This window comes from Alosa sapidissima, chromosome 7, assembly GCF_018492685.1.
Source record: "Alosa sapidissima isolate fAloSap1 chromosome 7, fAloSap1.pri, whole genome shotgun sequence".
NCBI lineage: Eukaryota > Metazoa > Chordata > Actinopteri > Clupeiformes > Clupeidae > Alosa > Alosa sapidissima.
Window position 1 is genome coordinate 34,352,398 of NC_055963.1, and position 20,000 is coordinate 34,372,397.

The 20,000-nt window shown below is 44.1% G+C and overlaps 1 protein-coding gene across 1 annotated transcript in view; it reads right to left on the reverse strand.

Moving 5' to 3' along the window:
• samd10b (sterile alpha motif domain containing 10b) overlaps window positions 1–20,000 on the reverse strand; it is a 79,736-nt gene that overhangs the window by 26,297 nt on the left and 33,439 nt on the right. The window contains exon 2 of the mRNA XM_042097766.1: window positions 17,766–17,947. Within this exon, the coding sequence (XP_041953700.1) occupies window positions 17,766–17,947 (182 nt within the window). The remainder of the gene's footprint in view (window positions 1–17,765; window positions 17,948–20,000) is intronic.

Below are 20,000 nucleotides of genomic sequence, written 5' to 3' on the forward strand. Positions count from 1 at the left end.
ACACACAACCCCACCAATCTATTCCTCAACGGATATGCGTCCACCCACCCATTTCCTCTGTTTCATCCAACTGCATCCCTCCACACACACACACACACGCACACACACGCACAAATGCACGCACACGCACACACACACTCTCCTCTTCTAGCTACCTCTTTGCATGTCGTCCCAACACTAACACCCACCAGCAGCCCCCAGCTCCTCCACTGCACCCTCCCTTCCTGCCTTGTCCCCATGTCTCAGGGCTGGCTCTCCTGCCCATCCCTCCACACACACACACACACACACACACGCACACACACACACATACACACACACACACACGCACACACACACACGCACACACAGACACACAGACACACACACACTCTTCTCCTGGCCTGTCCCCACGTCTCAGGCTGGCTCTCCTGCCCATCCATCAGCCCCTATCGCTCCTTCAGCTGCAGCTCTGCCACAGCCCTGCAGGCACCCTTGAACCCCAGAGACCTACTTCTGTCCAGCCACAGACACGCAGCCATTAATAATCTGCAGGGGGTTGGGATGGGTGTGTGTCTCTCTCTGTGTGTGTGTATATGTGTGTGTGTGTGAGTAGGGGAGGGGAAGGTGTGTGTATCCATAACCAGAGATGGGAATGGATAGGTGAGAAGTGGAGTGGGGCTTCAGTGTGTCAGGAGGCTGGTGAATCTAGGTTAAAACACCAGGTGCACCATCACCAACCATTTTCTGGTTTGGGAGTGGTTATGGTGTAAACGTCTATGCGCTTGTGTGTGTGTCTGTGTGTGTGTGTGTGTGTGTGTGTGTGTGTGTGTATGTGTTTGAGAGCATGAGAAGAGGTAGCTAGATGAGGCAAAAGAGCTAGGGATTGGGACACAGAAAAGGAAGTTTGGTATGCGTGTATTAGTGTGTGATTCTGCATATGTGTGTGTGTGTGTGTGTGTGTGTATGTGTGTGTCATTATGGTGTATCTCTGGGTTTGTAAGTAAGTGTGTGAGTGAATGAAGTGTGTGTGTGTGTGTGGGCCTGTTTGCATCACACTTGTTGTGATTTAGGAGCAGCAGACTGCGGAGGTGGTGTGTCTTCCTCTTGAAGGTGATAATGAGGGATCCTGACCCCATATGTCCACACACACACACACACACACACCTCAGATGACTCCGAGCACTGCCTATGTGTGAGGAAAAGATGTCAGGTCGGGTTTGGTTCTCACCCCTCCCAAAATCCCTGTTTTTCTCTGCTCTTCCCATCTTATCACGCTGAGTGGATCTGCCAGGTGTAAGATCATGCAGACCAAACACACATTACACATACACACAAATGCAGACACACACACACACACACGCACACAAATGCACACTAACACACACACAAATGCACACAAACACACACACAAATGCACACTAACACACACATCTCTCTCTGTGTCTCTCTCTCACATATAGACAGACAAACACACACACACATACACAAATACACAGTCTTGCCCACCCTCCCAAACAAATCCCTCTCTCGTCCGTCATAGCGGCCCACGGTAATAGATTTCTGCTGCGACAGCATTCGTTGGTTCCCAGGCCTGGACATTAGCATTCACACACAGATGCGGCCACTTCCATACGGGTGACACAGGGAGCGCGTTTGATTCACCAGACAGACTCACTCAAGGGGAGGCTAGTGCTGCCATAAAAGAATATCAAATGAATCCTAATCTGCTTCCGTTTGATTCAATAATTCATGAGGCAAGTCTCGAAGCACCACCACCTGTGTATGTGTGTGTCTGTGTGTGTGTGTGTGTGTCTGACAGGTAGAGAAAGAGAGAATATGTGTGTGTGTGTGTGTCTGACAGGTAGAGAAAGAGAATATGTGTGTATTTACGTGTACATGTAGATGTGAGGAGAATATAAGTCTGGGTATGTGAGTGTCAAAGTCTGATGACTGTGAGTTTGTGTGCGAGGGAGACATATTCATGTGCGTGTGCACATGAGTGTGTGTGTGTGCGTGCGTGTGTGAGTGTGTGTGTATGTGTGTGTGTATGTGACTGCACAGACTTCACAGTCTATTAGAATTGCAAGTGAGTTTATGTGTTTGCATGCTGGGCACTTGTGAATATGTGCCAGAGAATGTGAACGTAAACATGTGTGTGTGGTGTGTGTGTAGTGTGTGTGTGATTGTGTGTTTATGAAAATGTGAATGCTAGTGTCTGTGTGTGTTTGTGTGTGTGTGTGTGTCCTTCTCTCCCTTCACCCTGATGCCTGTGGCCATCTCTTCCACTCCTTGTCTCCAGCCTGGTGCTCCCCTACGATTGGCTACCATCCTCTGCTGTTCCCCTTGTACTGCCGTCTGATTGGTCCTGGCGGGTCTCGGCCTCCCTCTCAGGAAGGGTCATCCTGGGTTAAGCACTCCAGCTTTTATCACCCCTGTCCCTCAGACACGGACGAGTGGAACTCGCTCTATCACTGCCACTCATCTTCCCTAATCTCTCCCCCCTCTCTCTCTCCTCCAGCTCTCCCTCCTCAGAGGGCCCGAGCAAGTGATTTTCTACGATTAAAAAATGCTCTTGTCATTTTCTATCCCTCTGTTGTATTCCTTTTACTTTCTGTGCTGAAAAGAGAGTTGTTTGGTGTGTGTATGTGTGTGTGTTTGTGATTGTGATTGTGGGTTGTGTGTGTGTGTGTGTGTGTGTGTGTGTACAGAATGTGTGTGTGTAGAGATCAGAGTTGTGCGTGTTGTTCTCCAGTAGATTCTTCTTTATCTTTGTCTCGACCTCTATCCTCTTTTCCTTCTCTCTTCTTCTTCTTCTTCAGGAAAACTTGCTACCCAGCTCCCTCCTTCCCACCACAGCTTTTTGCATACCTGTCAACATTTAGCTTTCCAAAAACGGGAGATTTTTTTTCGTCAATAACAGTTTATGTGATGTGTTAATCAATTAAATTCCCAACAATTTCACAACAGCTAGTTCTGGAGTAGGCCGTTCAACTAGCCCCCTTGCTTACGACGAGACTCAGGCTGCGCAGTCGGCACCCGCTTCCTTATTTGGGGTTTGGGTTGCCAGGTTTTAGCCTATGACAAAACAGTTGAAATTGAAACTAAGTGATTGTGTATGTGTAGGGTGTATTTCATACACAATCTGGCAACCTGAATGGATCAATGATTTTAAAATGAAGTTTGATGGCCATGCAAATTACGGGAGTTTTCCGGGAGAAATAACAAAACGGGAGGGTGCTGGGAGATGACCTTGAAATACGGGAGAAACCCGGGGAAAACGGGAGTGTTGACAGGTATGGCTTTTTGACCTTCAGCTTGGCCACAAACTCTCCCTGTGTCTCTCTATTTCTCTCTCTCTCTCTCTCTCCTCTTTCCCCCTCCTCTCTCTCTCCCTCCTCCTTTCTTTTCCCTCATGTTCTCTGACTCCCTTATTTGCTCTTTTATCTTCTTCCTCTCCCTTTCTTCCTCACTTTCTATCCATATCCCTCCATCTCTCTGCTTTCTCCCCTCTCCTCCTCCTCTCTCTCTCCCTACTCCATCCCTACTCTCTCTTTCTCTCTCTCTCTCTCTTTCTCTCTCGCTCCGTGGCACGCGACCTTGTCAGTCTTAGCTGTTCCCTGAAGAGCTGATTCAGGAAAAGCACAAACACACAAATCAACACACTTGCTAGATGAGTTTGGATTTTTGACAATTTGGATGTCAAACAGCAAGCCCCCTGTAAACACACACACACACACACACACACACACACACACACACACACACACGCAAACACTTATGCACACACACACACACACACACACCTTCAGCTGCAGCCCTTGAAACGGCCAGCCAATTAACACAGGAGCAGGCTGGGGCAGGACAGACGCTGTTACTGAGCAGCAGAGCCACTGGACCAGAACACACTGACGTCAGCCTCTCCTTCTCTACGCTTCCCCCTCTCCATCCCTCTCTCTCTCTCTCCTCCTCTCTCTCTCTTCCTCTATAACTCCATCTCAATGACTCTTCGCTGCTTTCCTCTATACATCTCCCTGCCTCCCTCGCCTTCTGTCCCTCTCTTTATTTCTCTGTATCAACCTTTCTTTCTCCCCCACCACTCTCATGCACTTAGCAACTCTATCCTTTCCTTCTTTTCCGACCTGCCTGCCTCATCCTTTCCTCTCCCTCTCTCACATTTGTCCTTTCCACTTTTCATTCCTTCCCTCCTTCCTCCCTCCTTCCTGTTTCTCTCCTCCCTGGTGGCGTTATTGAATCATGCTGCTATAATCGCTCTGCAGGGCCCCGGAGAGTGGGGACCAAAACTGAGTTACGCACTCCTTCAAGTGCCCTCACTGCTGCAGCGTTCACACTGCCCCAGTCCAACCACGACCCACATCCCTGCCACTGAGCTGCCACTGAGTGGACTGGGCATAGATCTCACCCCCTGACCAGGGGTGTAGTGGGCGTTGGACGCGGGGGAGCGCCGTCCCCACACTTCTTGGAGCACTGTTTTGAGCATTTTAATAAGCATTTAGTAATATAACAAGTGTTGTTACCAGTGATAACAACGCATCACGCAAACGTCTCCAATTAGGCCTCTTTGTCATAAAATTCAAGAATGACCGTCATGCTGTAGCACTCCACCATGCGTAAAGACATTAAAAACTGCGCAGCTTGTCATTCCGCGTTACCCGAAAGTAGCTAGAAAGTGGCTAGAAAACCATAGATTATACAACTGCCTGTATCCGAATCTAGCAAGCATCTTCATGACCCACTGTTGCAATTCCTTCGTTTGTGTTTTGCAGAAAGCAAGTAGGCTAATCTAGTGGTCAAAATGTCACGATAAGCATGTGTGAGTAATACGAGTGATTTTTATCAAGGGAGCTCCAATATAAGTGATAAGGTTTTACCATAAGTAATGACCCAACGGTGAACCTGAACAACTTTAGGAAAAACTTACGATTGGTGCAGTGTGCAGCTACTTCCTCCAAACAAAAAACTGGCACTTGCCTGCCCAATGTTTTTTATGTTATTTTTTTGTTTTATTGACTCTCTGTATGCACCTCTGCATTTTAATCATTCGCAATGACATTCATATGACGACCCCTCAAATTGAGCTACACCACACAGCATGTTGAATGTGTGAATTGATGTGCTATTGTTATTGCTATGGTTTACGTGTGGTAATGAATGAAGCCATGCTATGCGTCAAGGAGATTAGACTACGCTAGATTACATAGGCTACTCTACATTATGGTTTGTCTGTTAATTGTATTATACAACAAAAGTAAAAGCTACAGACCATATTCATAGACTTTGGTGGAAAAGTGTAGTTTGGGTGAAGACATTAGGCTACATTTTGAAGCTAATCCATGTCATTTAATTTTTTTTTTGAATTCGGACTGACTTGGCACGGGTGAGGTATAGATTTGGCGTGGATGCCTGTGGTGCAGGTAGACCCGATTCTGTGAGCACAGACAAGAGTCCCATTTTGCCCCTCTGCACCAGGCTCTGGGACTCTCCTGTGTGGGGCAGCAGGACTGGACCCACTGTCCACCCAGACCCTGTGAGGTGTCAGGACAGTGTGATGTGTCAGGAGGAGTGTGGTGTGTGTGTGTGTGTGTGTGTGTGTGTGTGTGTGTGTGTGTGCGCGTGTGTGTGTGTGTCTGCGTGTGTGAGAGTGTGTGTGTGTCAGGACAGGACGGATGACATGAAGAGAGCAGAGAGGACAGGACACGGTACACAACCTTTGGGAATCCATTTTTTCTTTCTCTGTTTTTTTTCCCCTCCCTCGCACACTCTCTCTGTCTCCCTTTCTTTCTCTCCTCTCCTCTCCTCTCCCTCTTGCAGTTTCAAACTCTGCCTCTCTTTCTGTACTTTATTCTCCCTCTTACGGTGTGTTTCCACACAGCGAAACACCTCGTGATTTTCGGCCAGCGAAATTTCGCCCCGGGGGCGTGACGCCGAAACCGCTAACCTTTTGACTGCAGTGTCTAGCCAGTGGTGGCCAAGCGAGCTAATTAGGCTAATCAGCTAATTCAAAAGTACTTCATGAAGATATCCAGGGGTCTTTATGACTCGACTAAGACTATGTTGCCTATAAACAACAATTCATGTTCATAGAAACAACAAGGTCAATAATACATAATATATTTCATACCTGTGTTGCAGCATGTAGCCTAGCTGTCTAGCTAGGTTTACAATGCAATCCAATGTCCTAAAATACTAGCATTTCGCCTGTCAGCTAGCTAAAAAGATCGAGTGCTTAAACTAACATATATAGTGGTCTATTTAGTGGTGTATGTGCTCTGACTAAGTTCGTGTTGCATATAAACCACAATTCGTGTTGATACAAGTGCCAATGTTCGTGTAGAAACATTTTAATCACATACAAATGTTTGTGTTACAGCTCAGGTAGTCTCCGCCATCTTGGTCAGACTTTTTTGTAACTCCCGCCTCCAAACACAAAGACGCGGACCTGATTGGTTCTCGAATGGTCCTCATTTAAATAAAGTTAAACTTTGGCCAACTTTGTTTCGTCTGCCTCGGCGATTCACTTTCATTTCGCCCAACTAGGGCGAATTTCGTCTCCATTCAACCTCAATGAGAGCGACGCGATTACTCTCTTCCTCTTTTCCCCTCTTTTACCCCCTCCCTTCCTTCCCTCTTTCCACACAACCACCCCCCCCCCTTCCTCTCTTTCCCCCTCTCTCTCTTTCTACACCTGTTCTGTTGGACTAGCTGTTGCATTTGTATTCATAAAACAACAAAACAATAAAATGAGTTGCAGAGTTTAATTGGACTACAGCTGGGCAGGTCCCTAGGATCTCTAATCTCTCTGTTTTGGAAATGGACAATTTTTTTCTCTTTCTGGTGTCGAGGTGATGGGTGATGGTGTGTGTGTGTGTGGGTGGGGGGGGTCACCAACCCAGGGCTGTAATGAGGAAACTAAACAAATCAGGGCCCAATCTCCTCGGCTAGCCAACCTTTGCAATTCAAATCAGGCCGTCGGCGTAATGAGAGCCGCCTGCTGAATGCTAACAGGAGCTGGAGTCAGAGGCGCAGGGCGTGCGTGGCCGAGCACGTCCACTCTCCCGGAGGCCCGCGCCAACCGGTCCCCTTCTCACTCTCACACTCTTGTTTCTCTGCTTCTTCTTCCTCCCCTCTCTACATCTCTTTTATCGCTGGCTCGCTCTTGCGCTATCTCCCTGACAGTCTCTGACATCTCTCTCTCTCTCTCTCTCTCTCTCTTCTGTCTTCTCTCTCTCTCTCTGCCCCCCCATTTTTCTCTTTCTCTCACTTCTGTCTACCTTTTTTACTTGTTTGATTCTCTCCCACTCTTCCAATCTCTTTTCCCTCCCTTTCTTCTCTCCCTCTGAACCCGTCATTTCTCTCTCTCTCCCTCTGTTACTCTTCTCTATAGCTCTCCCTCTCTCTGCCTACCTTCCCCCCCCCCTCTCTCTCTCTCTCCATTTCTCAACTTCCCCTCTCTTTTTCTCCATGCTTTGTCTCTAGCTAACACTAATTTCCCCTTCTCTTTCTAGAGTTCATCTACCCCCCCTCATCTATCCTCCTCTCTCTCTCTCTCTCCCTCTCTCACTTCATCTGACTGCTCAGATAAAAAGCTGGAGTGTGGGGAGAGTGTGTGGTGCGCCCTCAGATTTAAAACATGCAAATTGAGAGCCGGCGTTTTTCCGACAGCTGTTTGAGGACGTGCCGCACGCTGCGCTACGCTACACTGCGCTACGCTGGCACCATCCAGCAGAGCCGACTCACAACACGAGACCTGAGACGTAGGCAAGTTTCTCCAACCAACCCCACCGCTGCTACTTACACATGCATGTGTCTGCACCACCACCACCACCACCACACCCTCACCCCCACCCTAGTCCTCAGACTCGTCTATTTAATTAAACATCTAATCTCCTCCAAAACTTCAGGAGGGAAGAGGAGAGAAGGGGTGTGGGTGGGCATGGCTGTCAAATCATGTCACCTCATCATCTGCTCCAAACCAGAGAGGACTGCATGTGCTGCACTCGTGAGGCAAAAACAAGTTTCTTCAACATCCCCACAAGCAAGGCACAGACATTATGGGCTCTATCTTGCACTCGAGCGCAATTGACTTTACGCAAATCGCTTTGTGGGCGGATCTTGGGCGCTGTTGCTATTTTACCGGCGGGATAATGACTGTTGCGCCCGACGCAAATCTAAAATGGGGTGGTCTGTAGCAGCTACATTACTCATGGGTGTGGTTTGGGCGTAACGTGAAATAAACCAATCAGAGCGTCATCTCACATTCCCTTTAACAGCAGGCATGCTTGTTCAATAGCGGATTGCTATTATGATGGCGGATTTGCCAGGCGCAGCCAGCAACGGTTCACAGCGCTATAGTCAGTTGGGAACAGTTTGCTATTAATTTTTCCTCTTAACAAAAGTTGTTTTGGGATCACTCTTACTGAATCACGAGGTTATGAATGCATGGTGATATTTTTGCAATGTAATCTAACATTACCTCACTATAGACAATGCAGATCTGTCAGATAAGCTCTCCTCTCCCGTGCTGCTGCTGGGGCATTTGGGTTAAAAACTTGAATTTCCCCTGGGGATCAATAAAGTATCTATCTATCTATCTATCTATCTATCTATCTATCTAAATGGCATCGGCATGCAGTTCAACATCACGTCTCATTAAGTCCTCTAATATTTCCTAATTTATGTCATCAACACATCCGTGATTCGTGGAAATGTGTACGCTAGATTTATACCTATTTTTTCACATCGGATACCACACTGATTTCCCTCGTGTAGCAATATTTGTCCTTGTAATTATGTATGGTTTGGAGAAATGGGAACTGCATCGTATAGATGCCAGGAGCAAAGTGCATTGCGCAACACAGGCACCCAAGCAAGCACTTCTGCAGGTGTAAGCTACGGCTGTACCTTACCATCAGGCAACTCAACAACGAAAAACACTTTCCAAGTTGACCTATCTTTCCAACTCTGCACAGTATCCCATTAACTGCATGACAGTAGGATATTTACAATATTTTATGTAAAGTAGAGTAGTGTAAACACGTTATCATCAACTTAATGCAAACAACTTTTGTTTGAGCAGGAGAGAGAATAACAATGAATGGACGCAGCAACTACAGAAATTGTAGCCAAGGCTACTTGCTGCTTTCTTTTACTATCTATGGTTGCTGATTAACAGCACATAATAAGCTGATTTAAGCTAATTCACAAACTCATGACTTCAAGGACTTCAAGACTTCCATCATGGATATAAAACGTTTTTTGAAAACAACGGATGGAGGGAACATAGCAAAGCTTGGAGTTATTTCAGATGGGCTACAACAAGGTAGGCAAAATTGTGGTGCTTGTCAAAACCTTAGCGCAACTTAACTCTTTTCGCTGAAACGCCCCCGTGGGCGCACATGTAGCTGTGGAGGGAAAATTACAATATGCGCTGACTGCAAAATAGGAAAGACAAAAGTGCGAGTATACAAAGTCAATTGCGCTGGAGTGCAAGATAGAGCCCTATATCTGCATACACATAGCCTATACACATAATATATACAAAGCCTAAACATATACACATGGCCTAAACATATACACAAGGCCTAAACATATACACAAAGCCTAAACATATACACATAGCCTAAACATACACAAAGCCTAAACACATACACATGGCCTAAACACATACACATGGCCTAAACATATACACAAAGCCTAAACATATACGCAAAGCCTAAACGCACACACATGGCCTAAACATATACACAAAGCCTAAACACATACACATGGCCTAAACTCTGACCTCCAGTTACTTGAAAGGGGGTCCTGAGATCTGAGACAGATAGTGCTCAAAACATTTATCTTGTTTATTTTATCAGAGTGTAATGTACATTGCAGGGAAAAAGCAATTCTAAAATATGTGTTTTCCTGTTTTAATATCTAATCCAATTTCTTTACAAAAATTGGACTTCACAGTTCACACTGTACAATTCAAGATGATAAATGCTTCTTTTCTGTCTGAATGGGACTGTTTTCTTGCAGTTCACTTCCAAACCATATAGAACACACACTACAATAAACCCTCTTATTAGCCTACTTCTAATTTCATTAGGACTTGATTATGTCGATCTCTGAAGAAAACACCTCGACTCAGCTGTACATAAAGTCGCATTAAGACTGGTAAATAGCTTCATATAAGTGCTATAGGGCCGTGTATATAATTGTTTTTTCTCTCATTATCGAGCTGGTGCAGGTTGTAATTGAGTTACCTGTTTAATAGAGTGTGTGAGAGTATGTGTGTTTGTGTGTGTGTGCGTGCATGTGCGTGTGTGAGTGGGAGAGATTATGAACCACTGAACTGATTAGAGTCCACTGGTAATAGGTTCTAAGCACAGGTAAGTAATTACATCTGGGAAATAGGGAGGAACCAATTTGATCCAAGCCCTTATGAATCAGTAGCGTAGTAGCCTATATATCAGTGATTAGTCTTCCATGTAGAAACACCTTCAGAGCAGTTCATTAAGACGAGAAAGAGGCTCTAAAATGCTGGATCGATGTAGTCAGGTCTGAACTATAGTGTCCTCAGAGGGAGAGGATTATGACTAAACATCACAAGAAAGATGTCTGAAATTATGGCAAATCAATTAACATGGACACTGAGGTGTGTGCGTGTGTGTGTGCGTATGCGTGTGTGTGTGTGTGTGTGTGTGTGCCAATGTGCATTCATGAAACTATGATCTGTTTCAGCATCAATGTTTATTTATATTTTCCCAACTGGTTTGTCTCTGTTGTTAAAGCAAAGCACACACACACACACACACACACACACACAAGAACAAAGGCAGTCGTTTAGCAGAAGAGACTCTGGCCGAAGCACTAGCCATTCGTTCCTTCTATGATGACCCTAAAAACACATACAACTACACAAGCTGATAAAACAAAATTCAAAACAGCAAAATCTAAAACAAATCTAGCTTGTTTTAAAAAAAGCACAATTTATTATCACAGTGCATTTGCTACATTGCAACTATTAAGTATAAGTATAAGTATATATACTCTTGATCCTGTGAGGGAAATTTGGTCTCTGCATTTATCCCAATCCGTGAATTAGTGAAACACACTCAGCACACAGTGAACACACACAGTGAGGTGAAGCACACACTAATCCCGGCGCTGCCTGCAACAACAGCGGCGCTCGGGGAGCAGTGAGGGGTTAGCCGTTCCTACTGGTTGGGGTTCGAACCGGCAACCCCCCGGTTACAAGTCCGGTTCGAACCGTATTAAGGTAAATACAATGTATCCAGTGACAATGACTCAATTGCCAATTGACATGTCTATGAGAGGAGAAGGAGGAGGAATGCCCACCGAAGTAAAAGTGCTGGCCAGGAGAAATTCAACTCAACACAGAGTAGCCACACACTCTGATCCCTTTAAGTTAATACATTTATTAAAGACTGATGTTTCGGCAAACAGGCTTTATCAAGGTTCCATTGAACATGTCTGACTAATATTCTATTCATATCTAAAGTAGGGATTAAAGCATTAGGACTAGTGTTGGAACAGTCACTGCCTGAAAAGCAGTTGGCCCAGATTCACTCCTCTAAAATTGCCATCCCTTAGATCAACTTAGATAAAGACGTCTGCAAAATACCATTTTACCTTTGACAATATTAAACATTTAATTATTTGTAATTATCCCTATACATGATTTTTATAATGAACAATTATCATTATGTAAAAACAATTATTATTATGTAACAAAGACACTGTGATATAATTTTATGAACACCTTTTTGTAATATGAGTGTGTAAAATCATACTGTTACGATACAACACCATTAGAGATTCCCATGCAGTCCGTGCATATAAGAAAGTAATTGAATAAGATGTAAGCCTTTGGTGTTGACACATAAATACTTCTGGAACGCTCTGTCAGTGAAGGAGTTAAAAGCAAGCTAGACGCTAAGCTGCAGGCCATGGAGGGAGATGAGATGACAGTGACAGAAAGAGAGATAGTAGAGAGAGAGAGAGAGAGAAAGAGTGGGAGAGAGAAAGAGTGGGAGAGAGGAAGAGAAGGAATGGGGAAGAGAGAGGGAAGGACACAGATGCGCATAAATCTGTGTGTACCAATTCTGTCGGAGACATGACCCTATACATCTCTCTCTCTCTCCAGCCCTCTTTCTCTCTCTCTCTCTCTCTCTCTCTCTCTCTTGCTTTCTTTCTTTTTTCTCTTGCTTACCCATCTACAGTTTAAACACATCAGCGATGTGATGATTATCCTTGGATAAATGTGCACATGAGATGTGATTAATTAAAGTCGAATAAAAAAAGTTTGCACAAAATCACACAAAATCCACAAAATCAACCACATCCAAACACAAACACAACCCCAACCCCCCCCCCCCCCCCCCCACACACACACACACACACACACACACAAACACACAAACATGAGTAGCCACAAACTCACATACACACCACTTTTGCGTGTGTAATGAGTCCGTATTATGAATAATATGACTTAACAGTTGTAACCGTTGTAAACAGCATAAACTGGCTTCAAAAGGCGCAGCTAGACTTTTGCTGACTATATATAAATGTATGTGGGTATTATCAATATTTTAGCATGGGGAGTTTTTGATGCACTTGCATACTGACTATTTACTGGATATGAAAGTGCATAAGTAAATATGTGTATGTATATCACGTTCATATCTGTACATACTTACATGTGCATCACCCAATCTCTGAGTATTGGAATCATAACTCTTTATATACATAAGTAGTACCGGTATATTCTGACATTTCTGTTATGTGTTCTTGCACATATGACTTTTGACTGCTGACACATACTGTTTTTATTTCATACTTTTATACTCTGTTCTTGTGTAATCTCTGAGCATATCCACGTGTGACTATGTCTTTATAAATATTATATTTTTGCAGTGTTTTATTGTTCTGCATTGTTGCATCCTGAAAGAATTGTGAATAAGCTTTATAGTCTACTGTATTTCTCCTGTCCTTGTCCTATGCAAGCATCCTTTGTTTATCCTTGAATTCAATGAAAGCCTGTATTTTGCCTGTCTATAGCTTTTTGCCTATCACCAGGTGTGAAATGTTAATGTTTGTAGAACAGCATGTGTCCAGGCCTCTGAAGGACTTCCCAGGAAAGGGGGTAGTTTTTAATTAAAAGACAATAGAAGCTGGCCAGACTTGACGTCACCCAAAAGGCCACATCCCCCACACACCACGCCTTTACCTTGCATATTCATACTAGTAGGTCACTCCTTCTCTTTGTGTGTAACTTTAAATATGGTAGACTTTTTCTGTATAGTCAGAAAAGTCAGAGAATACTGAGAATCTGGTGAAATCCATGATGGGGTGAAACAAACATGTACTTCTCTCCCTTGAGGGCCACTGGCCCCTCATTGAAAAGAATAAAGCCTGGATCCTGATCTTGCATCGTCCTGATTGAGTCTTAAGAGAAATATGGTAGTAAAAATATACTATCAGTTACGGAGGTTCCAACCGTGAGATTAAAATTTTGGATTTAAATTAGATTCAAATTTTGCTGAGAGATCTTCAACATCGTGTTTGACGGCACACTCTTAAGGTAAGGTAATTGATATTTTCTGGTGGTGAGATATTAGGGAGTTGTCCTAAATAGTCCTTGTCAGACTATCGCACTCCAGCAGGGAGCTCTGTTGGGCGTTAGTAACTAGCTTGTTTTGTTCCTGTAAATGGCCCGTAAGTATTTTTGAAAATACTTTCGTCTCTATGAGACTGGCGTTAGAACAATAGTTCTGGAAATAGCCATGTATGTTTTAGACAGAAACATATTCGGTCCTATGGACACAATCTGGAGCTTATCGGATTAAGCTTTCAGGGTAGCCGGGGTCTTGGCCATTCCCCACTTTACGGCTACATTTGGGGGGACTGCTTACCTAAGAATCTCTCACCTGAAAATGAAATTGCATAAGAGTGTTGCTGGTCATAACAGATGTATGAAACCAAAAAATTGAAGTAGCCTATAAAGATGATGAACTGAAAGCATAATATTAATAGTTGGGCGTCGAATGACGTTTTCCACCGTTTAAAGTAAAGACATTGGAGTTGGTATGATACTGTGTTCTTCAAATTGATAAAAGTGCAACTAGTTTGAAATTGGATTGATAATGCAACTTTTAAATTATGGAGACTTATGATGGATGATCAGGATCCAAGTAATATTTGCCCCATCTGCAAAGATGGAGTTTTCTATGTTCAGTGTTATGTGTTGAAACATGATGAGTTTGTCTTGTCTTGTCTGTCTTGTCACTGCTATTGTCAACATGGGCCCTGAATGAATGAATGAATGAATGTGTGAGTGTATGTGCTGGCCAGCATGTGTGAATAGCTTTGTACCAAAGGGAACTTTTTATAAATGTAACACAGATTTAATTTCTTTGGTGATCTACAATCACGGTCCTGTTTTTATAATGTTTTGAATATTGTTTTATGAATTTCTGCCATGTCAGAGTGGCTTTGTTGTTTGCTTTTGTACATTTGTCTTCCATACTACATGATTGCAAGTCTCTTACTCTTTGATTTCTTATAATATGCTTATAAGACAAATTGATTTCCAGGTTGGCTGGTGATTTATTTAATGGTGAGCCAATGTTTAATGCAATCAAGACTGACAGTTGTTGTTATTTTTGTTGTTCTATTTTTGTTGTTGTTGTTTTATTTTATTTTTATTTCTTTCCTTTCATGTCTGGCATTCTGACCAGGGCAAGGCCAGATTACTGTTACTTTCCTTATCTTACTGTATTTTATTTCTATGGTTTATATGGGGAACACAATGGTAAACATTTGCAATGAGCATGTATCTAGTGTTATTGTCTGTTCCTTTACACACTTCCTTTTCCCCTCTGTAATACTAAGTTTGACTCATGATTACTTAGTTTATTTTTACTCTAGTCACTTAAAGCTGAAGATAATAAGTTATGTACTGTTTTTTGTTGTATGCTCCGGTCTAAGAGCATAGACTCTGTAAGTTTTTTTGTTGCTTTAAAGCACCTAGGCTATACAGATGCTGGTAGTACAAATATCATTTATATTTCTTCGATTTGATTCTCTTTGACTTTGAATTTTATTTTTGTTATTCTGTTGCACCTTTATTTCTTTATATTACGGTTTATTTCATTTGATTTCCTTCTCAGTTTGTCCTGACTAGGAATACTTGTTGCTCAGATGATATGGTTACAGATTTCCCAATTCCATTATAGGTGCCAAGATAACAGGAGGATATTTTTTATATAATCCCCATCTGAGCCTTTTCTGGCTGTGTCGCTATTTTATTTTTATTTTATTTTTTCCTTGTTCTCATTGGTTTAATTTCTGATGGTCTGTTTGCTTGCTTTAACTGCTGATATATATTCTAATTTCATTAGAAAACATATGGGTTAAAGTTTCATTTTTTATGTTGTTTGTTTGTTTGTTTTGTAATGATTTATTTCATACATTTTCAAGCTTTGCTCCTAGCCACCTATCACCGGATGATATTTGATGTCTACAAACAGAACCATACCATGTTATTTCATACAATGACGTCCTCCTGTAATTTGTTTTGTTATCAGTTTCGGAGACGGATCTGATGGACAAGGGTGTGCCACCGATCCGAAGGTTTTTTTAACAATGGTGATGGTGATGTGTGTAAATAGCCTGTTACAGGTTGAGTACTTGGGCTCCTCAAGAAACTCTACCTCTCAAGAACACTGTTTAATAGATTTGGACCACTGTCATAAGAAATGTTTACATTATTACTAGGAATTCTGTTCTGAGGCATCACAAGCCTCAAAGTTCATGTACTGTCTTGTTTGCGTGTTTGGAAGTATAACTGAGAGGTCAAGACAGACCTGACTGCAGCTGACGTCATCTTTGAAAAATGTTAAACTCCACTGAATGATCCTTTGCTTATTATTACTGGAATGACCGCTAAAACCTTTTTGCTCCAAGACTACATGTATTTTCAAGATCTGTTTACAGACTCTGAAGTCGCAGACCCAGAGACATCCTAACGACGCATGTCTCACTTCCCCCGCTGGCTTCTCATGGGACAGAAGTGTGATGGATAGGACAGAAGTGTGATGGTGGAAGACACAGCTTATCGAAAGGGGGACAGTCCTTTGATCTGATATCCAACACCACCCCTGAAGACCCCAGCAGCACAGTGTTCCTGGGAGAGCAGCATTTGGAAGTCTTGTGTACCATCCCACAAAAGGACCTTGGTCAGAACATCACGAGAAAGATTGGATCAATTTAGAATAGTGGACCTGCTGTGGGCAGAATAACCCCCCAAAACAGCAAGGATCCGAAGGTTCCAGGTAGTCGACCCTGACCTTCAGACTAGAGAATTTTTATTTTTGTTGGTATACTTTAACTGGAGAAGGAAAGATTGAAGAAAAGAAGAGGAACACAGGGTGTGGGGGAACGCCCCCTATTAATAGAGCCAAGCGCCGCACATACACACACATACACATTCTAAACATTGTGCACCACATGAAGTAACCCACCTGTGATTTTATTCTATTGCATTGTGCACCACAAGAAGAATGGAAACTGGCTTTGGTTGCATTTTCTTAGCTGTTTCTATGGTAGATGATGTCAGTCTTTCTACTGTTGTTATTTTTATTCTCCCATGATCTGTAACCTCCTTCCACACCCTAAAAGTCCTCTGTTGTTAATAAGCTGATTCATAATTTATGTTAGCAAGTTTAGATGTTCAAGAAAAGGGGGATTTGAAAGAATTGTGAATAAGCTTTATAGTCTACTGTATTTCTCCTGTCCTTGTCCTATGCAAGCATCCTTTGTTTATCCTTGAATTCAATGAAAGCCTGTCTTTTGCCTGTCTATAGCCTTTTGCTTATCACCAGGTGTGAAATGTTAATGTTTGTAGAACAGCATGTGTCCAGGCCTCTGAAGGACTTCCCAGGAAAGGGGGTAGTTTTTAATTAAAAGACAATAGAAGCTGGCCAGACTTGACGTCACCCAAAAGGCCACATCCCCCACACACCACACCTTTACCTTGCATATTCATACTAGTAGGTCACTCCTTCTCTTTGTGTGTAACTTTAAATATGGTAGACTTTTTCTGTATAGTCAGAAAAGTCAGAGAATACTGAGAATCTGGTGAAATCCATGATGGGGTGAAACAAACATGTACTTCTCTCCCTTGAGGGCCACTGGCCCCTCATTGAAAAGAATAAAGCCTGGATCCTGATCTTGCATCGTCCTGATTGAGTCTTAAGAGAAAAATCCCCTACGTCAGTATAGCTATTTGCTCCAGATTGCCAGATTGGCACTAATCAGGGTCTGTGTGGTTCCTGTAAAATGGGATGACCAGTGCCATACCCCGTCAACCTGGAAGGATACCTAAACCCTGAGTATTTTCTCGTCTAGTTAGAGCAGCTGGTGGATCTTTATGCAAAGTCATGCTGTTGCTCCCTTGATGCACATCAGAGTAAATATAGCTCTGTTCCTGATTTTTCATTGCCTGACTGGGTCTTCATTCATCTGTGGTATCAAAATTACCGTCAATATTTAAAGTGTTATCACAGAAATACTCTGTTCGTCTAGCAGCAGGAGCAGCTGTATGACAAATTGTTTGTGTCTGTCTGTGTCGGCCTGTGTCTGTGTGTGTGTGTGTGTGTGTGTGTGTGTCTATGTGTTTATGTGTGTGTGTGTGTGTGTGTGTGTGTCTGTGTGTCTGTGTGTGTGGTGTAAAACGGTGTGTGAGACTGACATACCTGAAGGGCCTCGGTGCCCGGCTGCTGCAGCAGTTTGACGGTCCTGCCGCCGGCACTCTTCTGTCCGCGGCCGTCGTGCCAGGTGAGGTTGCCGCCGGCCTTGCGTGGCAGCTGGTAGTTGAGCTCCTCGGCTGAGACGGTGTGCTCCAGGCCCGGACGGCAGAAACTAAAGCTGGAGGCAGCTGGAGAGACGCGAGGATCGGCAGAGAGAGGGCAAGAGGGGAGGAAGAGGGGGAGGAGGAGGAGAAGGGGAGGAGAGAGAGAGAGAGAGAGAGAAGAGATAATAGGTGAGGCAGAAGAGAGGGAAGGGGAAGAGGTTGAGTGGAACAGATGAGGAAAGACAGGAGAGAGGAGAAGAAAGGAAAGAACAGAAGAGGAGAGGAGAGGAGAATAAAGAGAAAAGAGGGGGGTGGGTGGGGAGGAGGATGAGATGTTAGCAAGTCGGTAAAAGTGACAATCCATCCACAACTTGTGCAGAATAGCAAGAGACACTGCTAAAATAACTACCATCTGACCATCCAGATCTGTCATTGATTGGTTCGGTCTGCCTTGACCTGAGACAAAAGTTAAACATGTCATCACACTAGATGTCAAGGACAAAACAACAACAGCTGAAAAGATCCAACAGGCAAAGACAAGACTTCAAATATAAACTGGTGACATACGGTGTACTCTATATATTCTTCAAAACACACACACACACACACAAACCACACAGCATACACACACATAAACACGGAGAGCCCTCATCAGATGCTGTCAAGCTGCTCAGTCACTTTGTCGGTATATTTGTGTGATACAACGCTCTGTACAAACACTGAGTAATCCAACACGAGAGGTGTTCAGCAAGCCTAGTCATACACACCATATCCACATCCATATGGAGCAATTGTCCACAGCAGATGGACCATGAAGACACAACCAGCGCATGTGAAATGCAAAGCGAATGCTTACCCTTCATGTTGGGAGAACTGCCACAAGCACCCCGCGCACACAGCATGGGGTGCATGGTGTGTATCCGTCTGTGAGTGTGTGTGTGTGTGTGTGTGTTCAGAGGCACGGCCACTCAAAGTCTGACATGCTCCTGCACTCTCAGGCTCCTACATCTGCGCTCACTCTTTTACTATCCCCCGTCTCTCTCTGTCTCTCTCTCTCTCTCTCTCTCTCTTGTTAACTCCCTCTCTCCCACTCTTCCCCTCAGAATCTCTTTAGCCTTTTCCATGTCCTGCTCATTACCTCTCTCTCTCTCTCTCTTCTTCCGTCTGTCTGTCCCTGATGCATGCTTTCGCTCCCTCTCTCCCTCCGTCTGTTCCCTGTCCTCCCTCTCTTTCTCCCTTCTGCTTTCTCTCTGTTCTTCAGTCTGTTCCTCTCTCTCTCTCCCTTCCCCTCTCTTGCTCCATTTCTACTTCCTCTTTCTATCCTCCTCTCTTCCTTTCAGCCTCTCTGTTTCTCCAGTTATCTCTTCTGCCATCTCTGCCTCTCCTCTCTTTCCCTCATCTCTCCATCCTCTCTCTCTCTCTCTCTCTTCATCTCTCCCACCCTCCCTCCATCTCTCTCTGTGTGATTGAGTGGCAGCTGCCAGCTCGTGGGGGAGATAAGCAGTCTGAGTCTGTCTGTGGCAGAGGCCCAAGGCCCTCCATATCAGACACAGGGGAGAGAGAGCAGAACGGAGGAGAGGAGAGGAAAAGGGGTGGAGGAGAGGAAGAGAAGAGAGAAGAAAAGAAGAGAGGAGAGGAAGGGAGAGGACTTGAGAGGAGAGATGAAAAGAGGAGAGGAGATGGAGCAGACAAGAAGAGAGGTGGAAGAGAGGAGGAGAGGAGAAGAGAAGAGAGGATAGGAGAAGAGGAAAGGAGAGGACTTACGAGGAGAGAAGAAAATAGGACTGGATAGATGGAGCAGGTGGAGGGGAGATGACAGGTCAGAAGAAGAGAAGAGTGGAGAGGAGAGGTGAAGCAGGCGAGAGGAGAGGGGAGGGGAGAGGGCGGGGCTTGTGAGGGCTCCACTAATCTCCTCTCCCAGCAGTCCAGGTTCAGAAGAGCGCCATTGCTCACTCCACGGGAAGCCTTCGGTCCACACACAGCATCTGCACCACTCACACCCACAGCACAGTTTCAAACAACTTTAAGTGTGTGTGTGTGTGTGTGTGTGTGTGTGTGTGTGTGTGAAATGTTGATGAAATTCTGCTGACCCTTCTGCTGATTCCATGAAACCTGAGTGTGGATTGGCTGAGATTGT